This window comes from Dermochelys coriacea, chromosome 1 (genome assembly GCF_009764565.3).
Source record: "Dermochelys coriacea isolate rDerCor1 chromosome 1, rDerCor1.pri.v4, whole genome shotgun sequence".
In the NCBI taxonomy this organism is placed as follows: Eukaryota; Metazoa; Chordata; order Testudines; family Dermochelyidae; genus Dermochelys; species Dermochelys coriacea.
Genome location: NC_050068.2, coordinates 325,150,898 through 325,175,582, shown reverse-complemented (window position 1 = coordinate 325,175,582; position 24,685 = coordinate 325,150,898). Strand labels below are relative to the sequence as shown.

At 39.8% G+C, this 24,685-nt stretch overlaps 1 protein-coding gene across 1 annotated transcript in view; it reads right to left on the bottom strand.

The window, feature by feature from the left end:
- Positions 1–916: 916 nt before the first annotated feature.
- The window catches only part of LAMB4 (laminin subunit beta 4), a 68,134-nt gene continuing 44,365 nt past the window's right edge, over positions 917–24,685 (bottom strand). The window contains 13 exon segments of the mRNA XM_043507807.1: positions 917–1,056; positions 2,944–3,097; positions 4,124–4,300; positions 4,608–4,746; positions 5,523–5,730; positions 7,893–8,037; positions 12,273–12,476; positions 12,806–13,011; positions 16,897–17,057; positions 19,156–19,531; positions 20,429–20,525; positions 22,356–22,576; positions 22,998–23,222. Of these exon segments, the coding sequence (XP_043363742.1) occupies positions 917–1,056; positions 2,944–3,097; positions 4,124–4,300; positions 4,608–4,746; positions 5,523–5,730; positions 7,893–8,037; positions 12,273–12,476; positions 12,806–13,011; positions 16,897–17,057; positions 19,156–19,531; positions 20,429–20,525; positions 22,356–22,576; positions 22,998–23,222 (2,453 nt within the window).

Genomic DNA, 24,685 nt, shown 5'->3' with positions numbered 1-24,685 from the left:
AGGCATGCTCCTCCCTGCTTCTCCCAGCAAAGGTGAACAGATTTTCGAAAAAAGAAAAAAAGGAGTACTTGTGGCACCTTAGAGACTAACAAATTTATTTGAGCATAAGCTTTCGTGAGCTACTGCTCACTTCATCGGATGCTCACAAAAGCTTATGCTCAAATAAATGTGTTAGTCTCTAAGGTGCCACAAGTACTCCTTTTCTTTTTGCGAATACAGATTAACACGGCTGCTACTCTGAAACCTGTCAGATTTTCGAAGTGAATCCTGGGACCCCTGTCATGGGGGAACAGGGGTGGTGGTGAGGGTACATAGGGGACAGTTCTGCTTAGCATTCAGAGGATGTGCATAGGAGGGTGACAAAGAAAAAGGTGCCTTTTCTTCAGCCATGCAAACTCTCCATCCTCTCACTTCTCAGCTTCCACATCACCCTGTATAATTTGTCACTCACACACCAGAGGGCCATTGCACAAGGGTGAGTGGAGGTTCACTGAAAGGCCTGGTGGTGATGGTAGGTTGTCAACAGGTGACAAACCTGGTAGGGAATAGCCCTTATGGTGAACTTATCCTTTGAGCCCGTTACCTATGTCACTGGCTGAGCTACATTCAGATTCTCCCCTTTTCATTGAGAGGAGCTAGTGGGCTTACTGCTGAGAGTGTCTGTAAGAGTCAGCATGAAAAACAGCCCCCGCTAACTTCTTCAAGTATTTTATTAAAAGGTTTTTTCCTAGTGCCATGTAAATTAAACTGGACTAAAAACCAACAGAAAATTAGATGATTCCATGTATCTAAGTACTGTACACAGCACTGGCTTAGCAGAATACAGCCACTCAATTCTGAAAAGTTCAGAAAATGGTAAAAACAGAGGCTTGAGCCAATTTCCATTGCCATTTGAGATGGGATGTTTTACCAGGTCCTAACTTTTGCAAGTAGCATATTTGTTTTCTTGCTCAGTAATGTCCTTTTTTATGGCTATTACTTGATCCTCTAGTTGCTTTAGTTGATCAGCCTTATCTTGTTTAGTCTGATTCAGATCTTGGAGCTTCTTTGCCAAATCTGAAAGAAGAAAGTAACATTTAATGATGCATTTATTGTTGTGCAAGTAAAAACTGCAGAATTGTTAGATTCCCTTGGAGAAATGTGTGTTGTCGCTAAAACTATTTGACAAGAACAGGTGTGTTTTAATCTGCAGATTACAACAGCCTTCAATTCAAAATGCATCCGATGAAGTGAGCTGTAGTTCACGAAAGCTTATGCTCAAATAAATTTCTTAGTCTCTAAGGTGCCACAAGTACTCCTTTTCTTTTAACAGCCTTCAAGATGTTTATTTTTCCAAGTGTGCTTTTATTGTTAGCCATTGTGAGTAAGGCTTTGTCTACACTACACAGCTTTTAATGACCCAGCTATGCCGCTACAGCCATGCTGTTAAAAGGCACACAGTGTAGTCACTGTTTGTCAGCAGAAAAGAGCTCTCCTGCCGACAAAAAACTTCCATCCCCTACGAGCGGAGCTGAGTGGCGTTAGCTTTATCAGCAGCAGAGCACTCCTGGGGACAAAGCGCTATTCTCATTGGCACTTTTCCTTGACAAAACTTTTGTCTTTTTTGGCGGGGGGGGGGGAGGTGTTTTTTTTAACTCCTCTGAACAACAAAAGTTTTGTAGGTCACTTGCCAGTGTAGACATAGCCTTAGTCTGTGGAGATTTTGTCTTGGTCAGCTGGTTTCAGTGGTGATGACTCAAACTGAGTGCTCAGCAGTGTAAAGGCTCACAGTCTGGCTCCAAATAACTCATGCTACTCTCCTTGGTGGGAGTTTTATGCAGGTAATTCCACTGGCTCCTACGCAGTTACTCTAGATTTACACAAGGGTTGTTCAGAGGCCCCCAGTCTTTATCATGAAAACACGTGCAATAACGATGAATCAAAACTGCATTTCTTCATGATGTGCAGTCCTAAGATCCCCATCGTCATAGTTTCGGGGCCTTTGGACTGGGGAATGCTCAGAGACAACAGAACAGGGTTCTTTTTCTTCAGTGTCTTTTCTCAAGGTTTATTCCCTCCTGTGCTCCCCTTCTTACCCCCCATTAACATCCAAAAGAATTTACTCCCATGCTGGCATTTGCTGTTTGGTTATTTTTATAGGCTGCTGAGCCTTGTAGGAGCAATCCCAGTACTGCTTTCTTTTAAATCAGTGATAAAACTTCCATATGTTTCAATGGATGCAGGATTGGGCCCATTCAGTAGACTGGTGCTATGTGCTCTGGTGGTTTGCTAGTGTGGTGATATTACTGTGATTTACTGTTGACACACAGACTGTAATGCTAATAAAAGTCAAAAGCCTAATGCTCAAACAGCATCCCACCAGCATGTCCCAGCCACTTGGTGTTTGCCATCAGTTGTGCTTTACAGATGTGCACAGAATCCCATCAGGACAAAAGGGCCTGATCTTACAAGGTGACGAATATCCTCACTTCCCATTGGCTCCAGTGGAGCTTGTTGTATTCCACCCCTCCCCACCCATCCCAAATTTTCACCACTTGAATAACTTTTCCCCATTCCCCTGGCAAACCTGCTGATTCCAATGGGAACCAAAGATGCTCAACACTGGGCAGGATTGTGCTTTAGGGTACAATGTTGCGAGCAGTGTGTTTTTAAATCAATTCAGTAAAATCATTGCAAAACCCTATGTGGACACTCTTACACTGATTTAAACTTGGCTTATAGCAGCTTGTGTTAGAAAATGTACAGGCACAAGCTAAACCAAGGTAATGAGTTTGAAACTGTTTAGAGTAGTTTAACTATGCTGGTTTTTAAACTGATTGTAGGTAAGGCAGTGCACTGTGTGTGTAGACAAGGCCTTCAGGTTATATTTCCGTCTTTCATATTTTTCATTTTTACATTTTCATATGTATTTCACTGCTGGGCACAGAAATGAAAGGGGGACACCTGTTATTCTTTTGATGTTTTCTTCAGTCTCTTCAGCCAGTTTCTCTGCTGCTTCTTTCAGCTGCTTCAGTTTCTCTAATGTTTCTCTGGGAAGCCCTTTCATTTTTACTTTTTCTTGCAGAATGGTGTATTTTCTCTCAAGGTTGGTAAATTCCTGCAACAACAAAAACAAACAAACAAAAAAATCCCACTTTATTTTGTGCAACGACATGCCCTGTAATTTATTTGACCTATGAAGAAAGCAGAGATTTTTCTACCTCATTTACCACTCCTCTCTGAAACACACATTATGTCTTTAAGTCTTTTTAATCTAAAACTCACTTGGGATAAATATGCATTGAATGAAGCCCTGAAAAAGCAAAATCCAGCAGAAATCAAAATAAAAACAATCTTGCCTGTTGAACAATCCAAAATAAAGTGAGGATGGAGCTGGATAATAAATATAATTTAAGCAGGATTTTAAAAGATTATGTTATTCCTAGTTTATTTCCCTTTATTGGTTTTAGGTTTGTTTCCATTTTAGACACAAGGCTCAATTCAGTTTTAATGAACTAGGCATAGCATAATTTTTACAAATTTGGTTTAATAATATTGACTTTCTGGCTCTGTGCCTACTTGGTTTTGGTTCCTGTGAAGGTTGCAGTTTGATTTCTGCTGGATTTCTTGTAGTGTGAAGGCTCATTCAATGCATACTTTGGCTTTTGATCTGTGGCTGTTTGTAATCCATACACAGAATTCTGAAAAATTTCTATCTAGCTCAGTGGGTACTTAAGAATTTGGGCTATATTAAGCATCAAGGGGAAAACCAAGTTTTCTCTGAAGTCAAGTGTGTTAAATGCAAGGGACAAGACTGATACCTTCACTCACAATGAGTAGTACCTTGCCCCATGATGTAACATACTATTCAATGAGAGTAAGGATATCACAGTCTGGCCCAAGATTTGTATTTGTTTAATTGATATAAGTAAACAAGACTATTGTTTGCTGGATAAATTAAAATGGAAAGGAAACGCTTCTAATTCTGTGCAACTCTAAATTGTATGGCATAATGGAAAATTGAAAAAAACCTTGGAAGGAGCATATATGCATATTTGCAGTATACTTTTCATTCAAAAATAGCGCAAAACATGTGGGAAGGACAGCGATTTTCTTTCTTGAATACGTGACAGAAATACATTACTTTATCTGTGTCCATAGCTTGATTTTGTGCCCGTTCTGCACCTGCTTTTGCATTTGCAGCCTGATTCCCATTCATCAGCATTTTCTTCTGCAGCATGGCAATTTCATCTTCCAGCTCAGACTGTTTATCTGAAAAGTTCTTTAGTTCATCACTTGTCTTATTCACTTGATTCTCAGCCTATAGGAAAACAACCAAAAAGCCATACTCCCTTTATGCAATGTATAACTAACCTGCAAAACTCACCACTGAAGGATATTAAGCAAACAGATTAACAAGTCCCCTTTAAAGTGGAACTGGTGCCATATCTGGGCCACAATCTTGTTCGTATTTACACTGGTCTAAATTTACAGTATCTTTGGGATCTTTGCATTGCAACCTAGATTTTAGAAACAGGCTGTAATTTAAGTGAATTGCAAGAATCATAACATCACACAATAAATGGATAATAAACTAAAATCATTGTCTACATTGTACATAAAGATACCTGTGAGATTTTTGTCTTTATTTCTTGCATCTCTCCATTTAATCTTATGAAGGTGTCTTTGGTTTGTCCTTTCGTGCTTTCAACTTTCTTCAGGTTATTTATCATTTCATCAAGAGGTGGCAGAGCTTTTGCCGCTTCCCTAAAATAAAAGTAAATAGTAGTATAATACTGTAATGTATAAACACAGTAAAAGGCATATCCTCAAATCCCTTTATACCCCCAAACCCAGAAATGCATTACTAGCCCCCTGGTTCCTTGAATCCAGCATTCACCAGCTCTTCCAAAAATCTAGAACTGCTGGTCCCAATGGGATGGGAAAGCAACCCATCAAAAAGAGAAATCGACATGGACTTGAAAGTTAAGTTTGGGGTGTGTGATGTGGCAGGCTGGCTGATGCTGTGCTACCATTCAGGAGGCCAAGGAGCTGAATACATTTTCCTCCTCCCCACAGTCATCCTCTGGTTGTGTATCCCCATTCAAACTGCCCAATGACTGAGGTCCCAAATGAAGTGAAGAGCTTCCTTGGGTTGACAATTCCGCTTGGCTAGTTCAGCCAGCAGAGCAGTCACGATCTAGCAGAGATGTAGGCTCCGATCCTCAAAGGTTTTTAGGAGCCTAACTTCTATCAATGGGGATTAGGCGTCTAAATACATGAGAGGATCTGGGCTGTAGCCTTTGATGGTTTACGCAGCTTTGTGTAGTGAGAAAGGTGTCAGATTATTACCATTGGAGAGAGCCCCAGTGCAAATGAAAAGTAGGAACGTGCTGTAGTGAAAGTCCAGAACTTTATTTGCTGTGTAGCTTTTCCACCTGCTGGCTGGCATACTGAGTGACTTCACTAATGAATTTGCCCTAGTTATGTGCACTGCAATTTCATTTAGATTTATCACATCAGTAAGAGAATATTCTACTCACTCAGCTTGTTTTGCTTCCACCAGAAGTTTTCGGGCACCTTTCCTTTGTTTATTTAATTTCTTCACATTTATTTCATAGTCCTCACAGTGTGTTACAAGGTTCTGGATTTTATCAAGCATATTTGTTAGCTCTTGTGGAGTCCTTGGAAGGTTTATGTCTAGAACATGCTTTGCCACCTTTTCTATGTCTTCTGGAGGTGCACTTTCATCTTTAACAAATAGAGTAGAGAACATAAGAAGATGTACCTTTCTGCACAGTGCAATTTAAACATTGATACAGTGTCATATATGCTGAGTTATGCTGGCTAATAAAGTTGACAAACCACAGCAAGGAGGGGTCAAGCACTTGTAGTGTAATGTTATATTTCAAGGTGCTGCTAATCTGTTGTCAGAGCAGGATAAAAATGGATTTGAGCCTTCTCTGAACTGGTGCATTAAAATTTGGGTGTAAAACTCAATCCCCAGAGGGCTCTAAATCATTGATGTTTGCAGTGTTGCTGTAGCCATGTCCCAGGATATTAGAGAGACAAGATAGGTGATGTCATATCTTTTACTGAACCAGCTTCTGTGGGCCAATAAAAGATGTTACATCACCCTCCTTGTCTCTCTAAATCATTGACACATTTGCTGTGTTGTGCAGATCCCAATTCTCCCCCCATTCACCAGATCAAAGGGACACCAAGGGGAGTGTTGTGTGAATGTGACCACAGTATTTGGAAGGTGGCTTTATAACACCTATCCAATGGTTAACAAATAAGACTGTGTGGAAATAAACATTTGAAAAGTTTGTGCAAATGTTGCAAAACAACCTACCAAAAATTAAACACTAGACAAGACAGTGGTGTGCTGTTCAGGGGGCACCATTAACTCCTTCATTCCCGAAGGGTAATTTTCTTAGAAATATTTTACAACAAAGAACAGAAACAAAAGCTAGTACACGTGGCAATGCTCAGTGTGGCTGAGTTAACATTGCTATAGGCACCTTAACTGTTGTATTTCCTGCCTTTTTAATTTGTAAGTAAAGCCAATTATGAATGATTCATTCACTGTTGCTATCAATCTATGAATCACTAGGACTTATGCACAGTTTTGCCTTTATTTTTGATAAAGTAACTTAAATTATCTCATTACAAAGGATGACTTTGTTCCCAGCTGTCACTCCACCACAGTGGGCTGGATGCTACTGGATTGCCAACCCCAAATGTTCAAAAATCGTAAGTCAAGCCATCAAAACCACAAGACTGGCTTAAAAATCTTGAGAAATTAATAAAGGTGGGGTTTTTTACTTGCCTTCTGGGTTTGTTTGTTTGTTTTTTGAACCTTTAGGATTAACCTTTTTTCCACAGCAATGAGGGCTGGAAACTTTATTTTAAAATGAAAGCAGAGATTCTGCTGTTATCATTTGACTCCAGGTCTAGGGCTCTAAGAACACCACCAAATATTGTGAGATTCACAAGGGCTGGCAACACTGATTTGGTGCGTTCTCTGTCCTAGCTATTTTTAAAAAAGAAGAGGAAGCAGGTTAAGGGAGGGGTGAGAGGAAAGTCCCCAGTTCCCTCACTACCATGCAACAGTCAACATGGTGCCTCTTAGTGAGCATGGAAAACTGCATTGTTAGGGAGTCACTGGGCTTTATGCAGGTGAAGTGCAGAAGAGTGGGAGATGAAATGCAGCTCCCAGGGGTTAAGGATGCAGAGCAGAGCAGGCCCCATGCTTGTAGACTGGAGTTGCAGATGCTCTGCCCCACTTATGGCTGTTAGAGCTGCATAAATGTGGATCCTCCCCACCCACCCAAGCCATCCTCTTTGTCACCTTCTGCCAGCCTATTCAGGGATGGGGGAATGTATCACTTTGTGTCCTGATTTCTGCAGGACTAGTGAGGGAAGGCTGAATGTGCCTTTTGCCCTCAGCTGGCAGCCCTGCCTATGTGGTCACTTCCCACATGTGGATCCCCATAGAGAACCTTCCACATGGGAAATGCTCTGGAGCTTGTGGGCATGACTGGACCAACAATTAGTTGTGTAAGGCAGTAGCCATCTGGACCACTTGCATCCACATGCTTAACATTAAGCCCATTAATAAGTCGTTACAGGGTTGAGACTTAATAGATCTCTGGGAAATAGTCCAACATACTGATATGCCATCGGAGAGGGAGCTGTGTTAAACAGCATCACTGAAAGAGACTGATCAATTCAAGTCTAGACAGCAAATCAGACACGTGTGTGCAGTGTGGCTCTGAAAGCTGAAAATGCCAGTGCATTTTGGGGGTGCCCAAGCTGAGGCATCACGTTACAGAGCGGAGAGGTAAATGCCATATGATACCGAAATACAGGAAGCAGGATTCAAAGAAAAACTTTCCTTGCATATTTACCTAACAAAAAGTCTTTAACTTTTCTGATGAACTCCTTTGCGTTCTCTCTGTCAATTTCAGTTTGATTCTTAGCTTTCTCTAGTTTCCCATGTAACTGTGAGCCTTTCGTCTTGGTGTCTTCTGCCATTTTTCTGATGCTTTCAATCTGGAAATATTTTAAAATATAGTGTTATCCTTTCTAGGGTTTAAATGTCGTTCTTTGGCAAGCTTGGCTCCCATCGGGATATATTAAAACAATACTTATAAGAGACACTGGCCCAGCTTCTTGTCCTGTTAAACTGAGTGGGTGTTATAGCATTGACTTCATTTGGACCTTCACCAAAGAAGACATAACATATTCCTTCCATTTTCAAAGACTGTTAAACAATTATTGTTTTGAAGGCAAAAAGTATCTACTGTTAAAAAACGAGATGCTGCACCTCACTCACTCTTAAAATGATATGGACGCTGAAGGAGGGGAATATCTCATAATTGCATCTACTCCCCCTTTTCTGCTTGGAATCGGTATAAAATGTAACATTATTACATTTATTATTAAAATTATTACATAAAGGATGGTGCCAAGGCCAATAGGTTTAAAATATGCCTTTAAAAGTTGAATGTTTCCATCAATACCACATTCATAATCATTTAGGGCTTGTCTAATCTTAAAATGCTGCAGCAGCACAACTGCACCACTGTAGCACTTCAGTGAAGACGCTACCTACACCGCTAATGGGAGAGATTCTTCTGTCAGGATAGTTACTCCACCTCCCCGAATGGCAGTAGCTGGGTCAATGGGATCATTCTCTCGTCAACCTAGTGATGTATTTAGGTTGGTTTAACTGCATTGCTTAGGGCTGCGTATTTTTCACACCTCTGACAAGGTAGCTATACTAACCTAATTTCCTATTGTAGACCAGGCCCCAGTTGACAGTTTTATTTTAATTAGCTATATTTCAACAGTCTTTTAAACAGCAAAACAGGTGTTTGTTTTGCTGGAGGCCATACTGTGTTTAGGTGAAACTTCTATGTACTGGTTCTCTACAATCCAGGGAGAGAATGCTTCACACATGTTTCAAACAGATTAATTAAGCCTCACAATTTCCCTGTAAGGTACTGTAAATATCACCTGTATTTTATAAAGGAGGAAACCGAGGCTCAAAGAGGTTAAAGGAACATTGTCAACCTGAAAAATCAAGATTCTGTCTGAAAATGTTAGACCTATTATTGTCACAAGTATCACCTAAGATTATCAGGATTGAAAGAAACTAGTAATGAGAACAAAATTTTTAATATTTTTCCACTTTGTTTACTGTGCATTTGACAGGATTTTATGCATAGTCATTTTCACTGTTTTGTTGCATAGTTAGCAAGGGAGACCTGGCAACTGAAGAGATCCTTATAAAACATCACAGGAACAGAACACTTCATATTTTTAAAGACATTTTAAAAGTGAAAGACAAACTATTTAAAGAGTGTGCCTTCAGAGAATGTTTTGGGTTTTTTTAAATTACTTGTGAACTTAAATTAACTTTATACACATGAGGAATCCCATTGATATCAATGATATCATGCAGTGGGACTTATTCAGGTGCATAATGTTAAGCAAGTGGTTAAGTCTTGGCAGGATCAGGACCAATGTCTTGCAAGGTCACCTGTCAAGTCTGTGGCACAGTCAGGAGTATAATTTAGCTTTCCTGACTCCCAGTCCTGTGCTTTAGCCACTAGATGACATTTCTTCCTTGATGTCAAAAGGCACACTGGGACAAAAAAGAGATAGATGTTCACTTTAGAAGACAATGACAGCACATCAACGTTTTGCCACTGTTTGTAGTATTGTAGGCAGATGTTGGCTCCAGAATATTAGAGAGACAAGGTGGGTAAGGTGATATCTTTTATTGGACCAACTTATGTTGGTGAGAGAGACAAGCTTTCAAGCTACACGGAGCTCTTCTTCACGGCTGGGAAAGGTATTCAGAGTTTCACAGCTAAATACAAGGTGGAACAGATTGTCTTACATAACTAATGAACACATATTGTGAGAGATCATTCAGAGTAAAGTGGCCCATTAACAGCTCTGCAGTCATAGGACAAAAAGGGAGTTATTGGGTTACAGATTGTTGTAATAAATCATAAATTTAGTGCCCGCTGATTTGATCACTATCTGGTGGTTGGATTTCAGGGACTGCATAGCTGTCCTTCTGACAGTGGAGAGATTGTGGTAGATGTGATGTGCCAAAGGCATCATTGTAGTTCCCAACCATGATGACTAAGTTAAAGAGGCCAACTGATAACCCTTCAATACCATCTACTATAAAGAACTCAAAGACCATCCCACAGCACAATTTACATTTCTGTGTGAAGATATCACCAAATCTTTTCCTAAACAAATCCAAAAGAAACTCTACAAACTTCATCCCCCACGACCACACCCCAGGGAGATATACATGCTTGCTGAGATATACAAAACATCATATCTGGCCCTGGCACTCTTACTGAAGGAATCTCAGGACTCATCAGATCATCCTCAAACCACTCACCACACAAAGGGCCAGCTTCCTCCAGAACACAACTGACTTCCTCTAGAACCTCTGCAACATTAACAGTCTCCCTCCAAACACCATCATTGCCACCATGGATGTCACTTTCCTACACAGCAACATCCCTCGCAATGACGACATGCATCACTGCCTCCCTCAAATATCTACAAACAATGGACAACACTCAGCTATCCACCCCAAACACATCACTAAACCCATCCATTTCATCCTCACCCATAACAATTTCACATTCAACAACAAATACTGTGTCCAAACCATGGGAACAGCCATGGGTACTAGAATGGCTCCCCAAAAGGGTCACCTTGAGGAAGAATTTCTGAAAACAACATGAACCCTGTGATATACCTAAGATACATCATGATATTTTCATCCTTTGGACAGGTGACCTAACTCCTTCGGCTTTCCACCACAACTTTAACAACCACCACCCATCCATCAAATACTCTCTCAAACGCTCCTGCATCCGCATCAACTTCCTGGACACTACAATCAGCTTTAACAATGGAACTCTACAGACAACGGTATACAAGAACCTCATGGACCATCATGCCTACCTTCACAGATCCAGTAACCACCCCAGAAATCTGTCATCTACAGCCACACCCTCAGATACCACAGAATATGCTTCTAGGAGGAAGTTGAGGATACAGATCTTAGCACACTTAAAATTGCCTTCACCATATAAGGACACTCTACAAGAGAAATAGATCACTTCAGGAATGGACCACTCAAATACCCCAAAAGAACCTGCTTCAATACAGAAAAAAACAACAACAACTTTTGATCACACACACACACACACACACACACACACCCTTAGTTGTCACCTTCCACCCCACACTGGAACCCAGATGGTGTATTATTAAATAATTACAACCCATATTCGACTGGGACCACATACTGAAATAAATCTTTCCCATCTCCTCTTCTGGCCTTCAAACATCCCTCCAACCTCAGCAATCTCATCATCAGAAGGAAGCTCCCCACAGACCAGGAACCAACCAACTCAGAGCAGCACCAGAGCCTGCCATAACAACAGATGCAAAACCTGCAGACATCTCTCCATTGCCATAATAATCAATACCCCCCACAAAACACCTGTCAAGATCTATAGGTCCTACATATGCCTATCACAACATGTGGTATACCTCATCCAGTGAATTAAATGCCCTAATAACAACTACATGGGTGAAACTAGACAGTCACACAGAAAAATGATAAGACACAAAAACACTGCATCACCTGTGAGGGAACACTTTTCACAAAGCATTCACTTTATATCTGATCTCTCAGTCCTTGTCCTCAAAGGAAACCTTCACAACATGAGACTTGGAGCTTAAAATCATAACTATGCTAGACACTAAAGTTCTTTTTGCTGATACAGACTAACACAGCTACCACTCTGAAACTAAAAATCATGGTCTTAATAAAGACGGCTTATTATAACAATCTGTAAACCATTTACCCTCCCATTTTTTTGTTCTATGCTTGCAAAGGTTTTAATGGTCCACTCTGAATCCTTTCACAATATGCGTTAACTCTTTATGCTAAACATCCGTTTCACTTTGTATTTAGCTGTGACACTGTGACAGACCTGAAAAAAAGCTCTGTATAGCTCAAAAGCTTGTCTCATTCTCCAACAGTAGTTGGTTCCATAAAAGATGTTACCTGATGTACCTTGTCTCTCTAATTTTGACACTGTCCCTTTTATAATAAATTGTGCAATTACCTTCCGGACATGACCGTTTGGATTAGTCATATTCTTTGTCTTAATTCCTGCATCATATTTGGCTGCCAAATTATTCCACAGAATACACTAGATTAGGTTATACAGCACCTAATTTTGAGACTCTTGTAGTTGTCTGGTCAAATTATTTAACAACATGTCTGTTTCTTCAGCTTTCTTGACTGTGTTTGTAGAAAGAGGAAGAGTTCCATTACAATTTGGGCCACCACATTGTTCGTTTCCATTGCTATTTCGACATAAAGCTCCCCCACAAGCTGTTATAACACATGGCAGGTTTCCTGGTAGCGCACAACTCTGCAATAAAAGCACGTTAATGGCAAGAAGCAACACGTGTTGAGCTTTTCATGATTCTGAAATGTAATACTAGAGCAAATAAGAATATTTGACATTTATAATGGCACTTTAGTCCTAAAGGATCCGAAAATACTTCACAAAATACAATGCGACTGAGATGGATACACCTCTAGGATAGTGGGCAGTGAGCCAGCTGACACACACTATATACATTCCTTTAAGAAAAGAAAAGAAAAAAAGAGTGTATATATCAGTGTTACTGATTGGCAACAGCAAAAGCAAGTATTTTATTTATCTCCCTTTTAAAAATAAAATCCATAGCACTTTACCTTTTCATTCAGTTTTTGGATATCTGGAGTCTTGAACATTCTGAGCTGCTCCAAGGAGTAGTTTTCTTTTGAGGTTCGATTGCCTAACATGGCAAGTATGCCATCCCTGGTGTTTTCTGAATATCTTATGATGGGGATTGCTCCACTGATTTTCTCTACAGCAAATAATGACATTTGGTAATATTTCCTGATGTTGCTGAAGGACTCTACATGACGAAAAATAGCATTTAATATAGGAGAGGCAGACCATATTTTATTGTATCTAACAAATACATTCTTGATACATGATGAGTGGCAGTAGCTTCGCTAGGTTGTCAGCTGGTTCTTGACTCTGCATGAGAAAGGAAATTAAACTGGGGAAGCCAGGGATTGTGATTTTCTGTCAGGTTTGTGAATCCTTTATTCAGCCAGCTACAGGGTTTTTATTTTAGAGCTCTAGCTATTGAAAGCCTAAAAACAGATACAACGGGGGTGGTTCCCACATCATTTTTGGACGTCCAAGATATGGGGCAGCCAAATAAAGATTCCAGTGTATGAACGGGTTCTGATTAATGACTCAGACAGCTATTTACTTGTATCAAGGGCTCATCAGTTGATGGAATTATTGACTAGATGGAGCATCCAGTCACTTCTGCCACGAGTCACTGTCAGAAGACAGGATACTGGGCTAGATGGACCATTGGTCTGACCCAGTATGGCAGTTCTTATGCTCTGCTATTTTGAGGTTGGGATGACAGAATTAATTTTGCCAATTGAAAAACCCCTAAAAATTGTCATTTCTATTATCACAATTCAGCAAAGCACTTAATCCTATCCCTATTCATTGTAGCACTTAAAAGTTTAAGAGGTGCTTTACTGAATTGGGACATAAATGTAGAACAGAGATTGAAATTTCTGGGGTTTCATGTAGTTCGGGAAAAATGCAATTTTAGATTTGATGCGTTCTTACATTTTTTTTTATTCCCCTGTTATTCCCATAAACAAGAGAAGAAATGCCTTCAAGCAAGAACCTTTCTTATTTCCTTATCTTAAGCTCTCAAATTTGTATTGAAACACAATAGTTTAAAGGAAAATTTTTTTGAAACTCAAACATTTTGCAAAACTTAAAATGTAAAGAAAAAGTTGTAAAAGTTTCATAAAAACTACAGCTTGCGCTGTGTTTTCCCATCGTGTTAGTGTGTGCAGGGAGTAGAGACTCAAGTGGCTTCATTGCAGTGAGATATTATTTATAGGTCATTGCATATCATAGGTTTCTGTTTTTGTAACCAACTCAGGGCTTGTCTACATTTAAAAAGCTACAGTTGCATAGCTGCGCTGCTGCAACTGCACCTTTGTAGCGCTATAGATACTACCTACACTGATGGGAGGGATTCTCCCATTGGTGTAAATAATCCACCTCCCTGAGAGGCAGTAGCTAGGCCAATGGAAGAATTCTTCCATCAACCTAGTGCTGTCTGCAGGGATTTAAATTGACTTAACTATGCCGCTCAGGGGGTGTGAATTTTTTACACTCCTGAGAAGGAAGTTATGCTGACCTAATATTCTAGTGTAGACCAGGTCTCAGCTGGATACTAGAGGCCTGATCCAAAGCTGACTGAAGTTAATGAAATTTTTGACTTCAACAGGTTTTGAATCAAGCTGCAAAGCCGGAGCTGGAAAGTTAATTTAATGAGTATGCATCAATTGTGAATATTCATTTTAAGGACATTGATGTTTGTGTTTTTCCAGCAACTCTAATTAACTACTATAATATTGACATGCTCTAGACTGCTAGCTAAACAAATACTTAGGAGGAGATCTATGCACTACTGACGCTCTGTTTTTCAGGGTCTTATGCAAAGACAGACTTGTGGGGTCCCATTCCCCACCCATGGCTCAGGCTTTCTAACCTCACCAGACTGACATCATACCAAACGGAAACAACTCTGACGTGGTGCTGGCACCAAACTGAGGATGGATGCAGGGAAAGAAAAAACAAACTGAACAGGGAGGAAGGCTCACGAGAGAGCTGGCAGCCTGGTGGCAGTGCTTATTGTTGGAGCTGTCAGATACTTGCTGGCAGGGCTAATGGATGCATAGGGCCATGACTCCATATGTAGTATAAACCAGAGACCTCAATTATGGGTGTTTTATATGAATGTCTGACTGTTGGTCTCCAAAATGTTGAAAGTATGAAAAGGCCTCTGAAGCTGACCAAACGGCATCAATGGGTTAAGCAATAAAGGTACATAAATCACTTGCATTAGATCTTCTTTCTTAGCCCTGCTTTGAATAGGTTTCTCCAGCTTTATGGATTGCTTTGAGAAAATCTGAGCAGGAAGTGATCAACATGGGAATAGCACCATGCTGTGCTGAAACACTAGTGTACCAGCCTGAATGGAGGAGTCAGGCACAAAGGGGTGTGGCAGAGTGGATCATCTACAATTAGTTGTTTTCTTTCCTTCCTTCTTTCTTTCAGCTTTATCTTTCATCCTCTTTTTCATTCTTTTGATCTTATTTAGCTCAATTTTATTCTTATTGAAATAAAACAGCAAGAAACTTTGAATTTAGAGAAGTGCTGGTATTTTGCTTCATGTAATTAATAGTACATTAGTACATTAATAGAACAACAACAACAGCAAGCCCACTTTGAATGTATGCATATTCTATAGGCTGGAATTAATTTACATCTTTCTGACAGTATTATAGAAATAAGAGTTAGGTTCTTTATTGTATTGTGTGGTGTTTGACATTCCAGCCATAGGCTTCCAGAATCCAAGGTCTTTCTTGTCTTGAGCACTATTTGTTTTGATCAATCAGTAGGGTGGTATGTACTGTATGTACTCCACAGCCCTTATTGGATGGACTAACATCTGCTCAGTGTTTCTGCCTCATTTTCTAGAAGCTGGCCTATAAAGAGGATATCTTTCCTACTACTCCTACCAGCTGATGGAGATTCTACTTAGCATGAGTTAATATTAAGCATAATTCATTTAAGAAGGCAGTACGAACAGGAACCTTGTTCTAACACTGAAATTCTCTGTGATGTTAAGCAAGTCACTTCACCACTCTGAGCTCTGTTTTCCTCAGATGTATATTGTGAGGATATTCAGATTCAGATTCCAAGGCCAAAAGGGATCACTGTGATCATCTAGTCTATGTTATATGGGAAGTCAGGCCATAGAACTTCCCCAAAATACTTCCAAGAGCAGATCTTTTAGAAAAACATCCAATCTTGATTTAAAAATTGCTATGGTTAGAAAATCCACCACAAGCCTTGGTAAGTTGTTCCAATGGTTAATTAACTTCACTGTTTAAAATGTTCATCTTATTTCCAATCTGAATTTGTGTAGATTCAACTTCCAGCCATTGAATCTTGTTTTACCTTTGTCTGCTAGACTGAAGAACCCACTATCAAATTTTTGTACTTCAGGTAGGTACTTCTAGACATCAAGTTACCCCTTAACCTTCTTTTTGGTAAGCTAAATAGATAAAACTCCTTGAGTCTATCCCTATACAGCATGTCTTCTCTGAACCCTCTCCAGTTTATTAACATCCTTCTCGACTTGTTGATAACTGAACTGGATATGGTATTCCAGTCGTGGTTGCATCATTGCCAAATATAGAGGTAGTATAACCTTCCTACTCGCGATTCCCTTCTTTATGCATACAATGATCACATTAGCCCTTTTGGCCACAGTGTATGCTATTGATATGACCTGCTTCTTAATTAAATAATGTTTGCATTTATAGAGCTCTTTACAAAATATTACTAAGGCCAGTCAATGTTAGAGGAGGGAACAGAACCCAGGTCCTCTTAACTCCCAACCCATTATAAACCAGGGGGCTTTTGAGGCCTTCTTCTGCCTTTTTTACATGGCTGCTCTGGTACTTCTGTATTAAATTCTGAATACTTGAAGTCATGGAATTTTGAGCTAGAAGTGGATTTGCAAGTTGATATGAGAAAAAATGGTGGCAGTTTTTAAACTCTTGATGTTATGGAAAGCTGAAATCTGAGGGTTTAAAACTATGCAAAATAAATTGGTGAAAAATTTTGTGTGAAATGTCATGAAAAATGTTCTCTTATTTTGATTAGCTATTGGTCTTCTTACCTTTGAGGCTCAAATTATTCAAACTGTGATATAGATGTATTTTCTGTTTCAGGCTTTCATATAGCTGGTCAGCTTCTTTCCTAATGTCATATATGATCCCATTCAGGTTGGGAAATTCATCCATTTTATTGCGACATAGGTCCATTTGTGCAACTTTTTGTCTACAAAAGCAAAGTGCAATTGTACAGTAATCATTCAAAATTTATTATTAATCTAGGAGTGAGATACCTATTATTTTAGATGACAACTGTTTACCCTAGACCAGAAGGAAACATTCACTTGTGGCATCATCATATTTAGGAAGGTCAGAGGACTAAGTGAAAAAAGGCTAGAATTTACATTCCCAATTTTATTGACACATTCTGAAAGGATGCCTTTCTGTGTGCTTCAAGCTCAGATTGGTCATGATAAAACCTGCTGTGGAGATTTATCAATCTTCCATTCCTCAAATGCTTGAAATCATGGAATTTTGTTAAAAATTGCCAGTGAAGGATGCAGACAATGCTCCCGCAAAAATGTTTGAACACCAAACGCCTGGCAAGCCCCCAGATTCACATGTTCAAATATGAATTTGCACGTGCAGAGTGGGTGAATGCATATCTGATTGGCTAATTAGGCATTCAACCACTCTATTTGTACATGCAAATACCTGTTTGCAGCATGCAATTGTAGTTTTGCAATCACATGCTTTTTGAAAGTCTGGGTGTTAAATCCAGGCCTCTTAAGGTCTTTTCAAGTGCATCTCCTGATTGTTATGAGTACTGAGGCTATGTCTACACTGGCAATTGTGGGCAAAACTTTTGTCTTTCGGGGGTGTGTGTTTTTTTTTAACCCCTCTGAAAGACAAAATGTTTGTTGTTCAAGCGCCGATGTGAACAGTGCTTTGGTCGTCAGGAGCGCTCTCCTGCCAACAAAGCTAACCCCAGCTCATTGGGGGTAGAAGATTTTGTCAGCAGGAGAGCTGACAAACAGCGGCTACACTGCACGACTTTTAGCGGCACGGCTATAGCAACACAGCAGTGTTGCTAAAAGCTGTATAGTGTAGACCCAGCCTTAGTCACTGCCCCATTCCTTCTTCCAATGCCTCCCAGCCTGGAGCTTCTTTCTGAAGTGTTTTTAATTGTAAGTTTTAGGAGGTGCTGCACTGGAGTCTTTCCTCCCTTCGTTTTCACCTTGCTCTGTCTGGATTGTCAACATTATTGCTTCACCTCTCCCATTATTCTGATGTGATACCAATACCCCGTTAGTTTCACTTATATATTAGCACAACATCCTGATACTGTGATGCTCTTGTACATTAGTCAGTACATTAATCTATGTATTTATTATATGTAGCTTCAGATACTGACTCCCTTGTGAGTATAGAAACCTCCCTGCTTTTCAGGGAAACTGTAAAGCAAAGACTTGATTTATACATGCACTTGAATTATGTGCAAGTCTGTGCCCTGTTCTACATTACAAACATATGTCGGTATAACTACATTGTCAAAGAGTGTGGAAAATCCACATGTCTGAGTGACGTAGTTATATCAACTTAATTCCTGGTGTAGACAACACTATGTCGATGGGAGGGCTTCCCCTGTCGACGCAGCTACTGCCTCTCAGGGAAGTGGAGTACCGATGCAGATGGGAGAAGCCCTCAAGTCGGTGAAGGTAGCGTCTTCACTAAGTACTACAGTGATGCAGCTGCAACAGTGCATCGGTGCCGCTGCAGCACTGTAAGTGTAGACAAGTCCGGTGTCTCGGGCACAAGCAATCCAGGACTCTGGGGAGCTTGTATTTGCCCACTGAAAGGCTCTTAAGCCTATTGCAATTTTCGTGGGCATCTTAAAGGATTTTGATCAGCTGGAAGTTCAGTTTCTCTGAGCACCTAAAGTTTGGAACTTCTTGAATCTCCAGTTGGGCACAGTTCAGAGCAGACCTGCGGTTGTTCTAAATTATGCTGGTGTGATGGACCAGCCTGAAGCTGACCTTGGGTTCAGGGAAGTGAAAAAGTGTTTTATAGCCAACTTGGCCCCTCCCTCTCCTCAACTGCATCCAACAGGGCTGTGATGCAGCTGAGGATTTGAGCTGTTAATGGGAGACATAATAATAAATCTATTGATGATTTAGGATCATTAATTGACAATCCAGCATCTGCATGGTGATCACAAACAGAACTATAAATACATTGCACAACTATTAAGGTAGAGTGGAAGATTGCTTTTCCAATTCAGTGACATTTATAACGCCCTTCTGTTCTACAAGAGAAAATATTACCGAATGTAGTCATGAAAATCCTTGATGTTTAAGAATGTCTCCAATGATAAAACAGGAGTTTTTAAAATTCTTTCTATTTCAGAAATCTTATCTTCTAAGCCTTTGAAGTGCATATCACAGCTGGGCATTGTGTCTCTTTTATCTTCTAGATTTGCAGCAAATCTCATGAACCCCTGAACAGTTTGAGATAGGGTAGCAATTTCATTATCCCACTGGTCAAAACAAAGGTGACACCGAGAGCATATGGGAAATTCTTGTTTGAAGCCTCGACCACACTGATCACAGAGCTTTCCAGTGACACCAATGCGGCAGTTGCAAGCTCCAGTATCTTTGTCACACTCGGGTTTGTGAGTTCCTTCCTGGTTACATGTACATGCTGCAGGGGGAGGCAGGAACATGACATTGCTTCTTTTAGATGTTAGTTAAGTTATAGGGGTAAAACATGAAAGATAATGCAATTCAATACAAATAAACATTTTTTTGCCATTTATTGACATATTGGTATTGGACCATTTAGGCTAGAATTTTCAAGGCACCTAAGGGAGTTAGTCCTAAACACTATTGCCATGTTGATCACAATAAGCAAAACACAGTTTGTATACAAATAATTGCTATACCAGTGGTTTCCAAACTGTGGGTCGCGACTCCAATGGAGTTGCGTCGTCAGCAGATGGGGTTGTGGCAACCATTTTGCTCCTCACAGTATGACCTCACATGTACAGTGTGTGAGGTCACAATGCATGGAGGACACCATTTTGCTCTACAAAATTGTGCCCTCCTTGTTGTCTGGGATCCTGGACAGAAATAATTCACTAAGATGGGTTTATACTGGGAAAAATTTTACGAACCATTGTACTACAGGTTTCTTTTATGTACCATTATATACTATTATTATCTGACAGTGAGATCTGTCAGGCTGGGCATAATCTCCTGAGAGAAAGGCTAAATGCCACATCTCATGGGTCATTTAAATTAGACTAATCAAAATGCTGTAAAATGTACCATAGAGAACAGTGCTGGAGTTGCATAGACATGGAGTTAGTGATCTAACAGGTCTTTTCTAACTCTAATTTCCATGATTCTATGATAACCTTACAGGTGACAAACATGGTAAATATTATGTAATGGTTTTTAATCCATATTCCAGAAAAAAAGCTAAATCAAAGCTAATTCTCTATTTGTATGTCTTGTCTATTATATTCAGATGAAGGTCTAACATTTATAGAAAATATTGTGATTTCTGATACAGTACATCCCCCCTAATAATACTTACAAATACAATGCATCCGTGGATCGCCAAAGTAATTTTCCTCACATTCATCACAATGTCTTCCACTGTAGCCTAGTTTGCATGGACATTGGCCTGTGAACTGCAAAGAGAGCCCTCAGTAAACAACTGCCAGTAATATGATTATGTATGCAGTGTTGCTGTAGCTGTGTCGGTCCCAGGATATTTGAGACTCAAGATGAGTGTGGTAAACAGACGCTGGTCCAATAAAAGATATTATCTCACCCACCTTGTCTCAGGAATATGATTTGGAAGAAATAGCACAAGCCAACTGAATAAACATTTAATTCAATAGATACATTTTTTCCTCTGTGATTTATGACATACAGCTGCACAAAGGATGTAGTGGGATTGTTCTCATGCTTTTTTTTAAAACAGAATGAGTTACAGGATTGGCTCAAATTTCCCAAAAAATATTACCATGCTCCAGCTGCTTAATGACATATGATTAAAAGTTGGGAAATCACACAGATGGAAGTGAAAACAAAATGGATGCATGGAAATGCCCTTAATTTACTGAGAAGGATTTCACATGTTCCAGACCTCATTATTGACCTCTGAGAAGATAAATGGTAGACGCTTCTAAACTCAGCTATCCCCTGGCTATTTTCAGCTCATCTAAGGCAGGGTTTTTCTGTTGTATATAGAAAATTTGCTTCATCAAATTCTTATACCTTCCTGGCTAAACTACTGATCTTTAGATCCCAGTTTCAGGGTACATTAACTGTAACTTAGAATCTCAAGATTACACTATGCAAATTGTCCCAGAAAACATATTTTGGAATTCAAACAATAAAATTAACCTGTTGAAATTAACTGGTGAAATCTGTACTAACTTTCAAAAGGTTAAGATCTAATTTGACTAGGAAAAATTATAATTCCAACAATTAAACTAAAGAACAAACAAACAGGAAACGCTTATAAAATAAATCTGAAATTCTTTTTGTTGGAACTATGGGATAAGATCCCATTGCCATGGAAGTCAGTGGCCAAACTCCCACTGATTTCAAAGGGATCAGAATTTCAAGCACAGATTCAGCCTTGGAAAAACTTTGGATTTTTCCAGACCCCCCCTGAGCCCTATAAAGAGCATATAGATTAAATATGATAAAACATAACTCATTTCATGATAAGATATAAACAAATGACATGACTTCAGTTTGAGAGACAAGGTGAGTGAAGCAATATCTTTTTATTGGACCAACTTCTGGGAAAGGTACTCCCAGTGTCACAGCAAAATGCAAGGAATCCAGTGGCACCTTAAAGACTAACAGATTTATTTGGGCATAAGCTTTCATGGGTAAAAATCCACTTCTTCAGATGCAAAATGCGAGGTGGAATGGATTGTTTAGCACAAGTAGTTAACATATTGTGAGAGACCATTCAAAGTGAAGTGGCCCATTAACACCTCTGTCAAAAATATTACCTCAACCAGCTTGTCTCTCTAATACCCTGGGACCAATGTGGCTACAACAACATAACTTCAGTTACTACCACATGCAAACAAATATTTAAAAGGACACTGTCGAGGTTGCCTGTTGGTTTCAAAATTTGACTAATTCTTCCCCCTTACACACTTGACTAATTCTTCCCCCTTCCCCCTTATAATAAAGACATATGATCTCTGTGTGCCATTTCCACACAAAATGCTTCAGTGCTCCATTTCAGGAAGATACATGAAAACAAAGAGCTCATTGTTCATGAGCAAACCCTCCATAACAAAACAGCATGTATTGTATGATGCACCCAAACAAAAAAAAAATAAATTAATTTGTGACAGCTTCAAACTTCTAAGAAATTGTTATTAACAATGAGAAAAACAAAAGATTTTGATAATTTATGAGAGATTCTTTCAAAATGTCCCTGTAACTTCAAACATTACATCTCCCATCTAGCAGAGTCATTATCTTGCCTGATTGCACTGGTTACTTTGAGAGTTTCTTGGGTTACAGTCACAGAACTGACATCCTATTCCATTAGACATGTTCCAGTAGCCAGAAGCACACTGGTCACAGGTAGAACCTATTACATTAGGTAAGCAAGGGCATACTCCAGTCGTTCGGTTGCACAGGCAAACTCCATTTCCAGGTGGACATATTGCTGGGTTCACACCTGAAAAATTGCAAGTACACCCTGGAAAGAGAATGCCAGTTATTAAATTGGGTAAAATAAGAGAATGTTTAAAATACATTTAATACCTTTAATTCTTGTTTCTCTGTGAAGGGAACAAGTTTTTGCTTCTTTTCTTAGAGCATAGTACTGTACTGCATCTCATTTCATAGTGGACTCTCTCATATGAGCCATATACACTGGGAGGAATTCTTGAAGAATGACTAGGAATGGCTATTTAACTGAAAGTGCAGGCACAATTAATGAGTCTTTGTCAGCACTTCGAAGATAGTGTTACATATATTACATAAATTACATAAATTGTTTCATAAATTGTGTCTTACTGGCCCTGTAAAAACCAGATCCCTCTGTGCACCATGATTTGTTTAAGGCAGATCTTAGTTCTTGGTGGTAATATCTACTTGCCATTGAATTGTTTACTTACTTCTACAGTTCTGAAGAAGTGCTGACCCAAAGTAACCTGGTTTGCAGAACTGGCAGTTTGGTCCATCTGTGTTGTATAAACATTTTAAGCATTCTCCTGTAACCTTGTTACAGGATTCTGGATCTATCACATCGATATTATTATTGCAGGAACATGGCAAACACTGAGCCCTTGGTCTTCCTGGATTCCCATAGAACCCACTGGAGCACTCATCACACCGATTGCCTGCCAGAAAGGAAGGCAAAATCAATTGCTGAGTGCTAGGAACACAAGTTAAATCATTTTTTCACAAAACTATTTGACAATTCCTACACCTGTGATAGATTTAGATGCGAGTTTCCCAAGTAACCTTATATCATCCAATTGGACATTGTTGCATTTTAGTTGTACAGTAGGTTAAGATTATATGTACCACATTGGCCAGAGGCTGGAAATGTGCAGCCCTTTCCCTCCCTCCTCCCCCGCAACATCTCTTACCAAGGAAGTCCCTGTGAGAGTGGTTTTAGGAGTTGGAAAATTCTGAAGGAATCTTTTTGAGGAGATTTCCCCCCAGTCACCCAAGGGGAAGCTAGGGGGTTCGCCACACTCATGGCATGAGCCACAGATCTGTCCCAGAACCCAACAGATCCCCAGGATCCTTACAGCTCCTGAGTGACGTAGCCAGGGCCATCCTCAGATAGGCTCTGTTTCTTTATTGGCTCTGGGCCTCCTCACCCTGGCATTACAGCTGCAACAGAGTTCCAGAGCCCCTCTTACCTGCAGCTGCCCAAGAGGCTATATTACTTTATCTCAGAAATCTTAATGGGCTGGTTGGGGGCCAGTGTAACTCCACTTCACCTCTGGCTGGCTCAGTCCCAACCAACACCTGTCCACTCCCTAGTCTTGGTCCATAACAGTCTCCAGAGCCTTTCACAGGCTCTTAGGAAGTGGGGATATTGCCAGACAGATGACTAACTGTGGAGATCTCTCACTGAGTGCAGATCTTTGAGGTACGACCAGATCCGCAGTAATTATTCATGGCAGAAGTCCCCTGGATAAGTACTGGTCAGAACAAGTACAATCTTTCAGGGTTTAATCAGGCCTGCAAAGGACATTTGGCCTGAATAAAGATTATGGAATTTGACACAGTGTTTGCATGTCTTGCTATTTAGTTTTGACTAAGTAAAGGTGGATACTATGTCAGAAGTTGGCAGCATATTTTGAGAATGAAAGGTTTTGTCTTAAATACATGCTACAAATAGGAAATAAGGCTAGCACTGCCATTTCTACCTGACTCCTTCTCCTTTAGGAATAGCTGGTGAAAGAAAAAGTATCAACTATGTTTTTCCTGAGGATCTTTGGATAGAAACACCAGCTAACTTTATTTTCTGTTTTAAGCATTCATTTAAGGTAATTTTTTCTAATCTCACAAAAATAAGCTGGTTTCATTCTGATGGACAAAGCAATGGAAAAGCACTTTCATTTTCCCCCTGGAGATTAAGACTTATTTGACACTAAGAAATAGAGTCAAGTTGCTACAAAAACAGCAACATGTAAAATAACCCAGAACAAAACCACCCGGTTGCAAAACAATAGTTCAAAGTAAGAAAAAAACTCTGCGGTGATTGAGAGATCAGATCAAAACTCACATATAAAGAGCTTTTCTCTTATGGAGCAGCATTTTAAACCAACATTTTCAAAACAGTTCA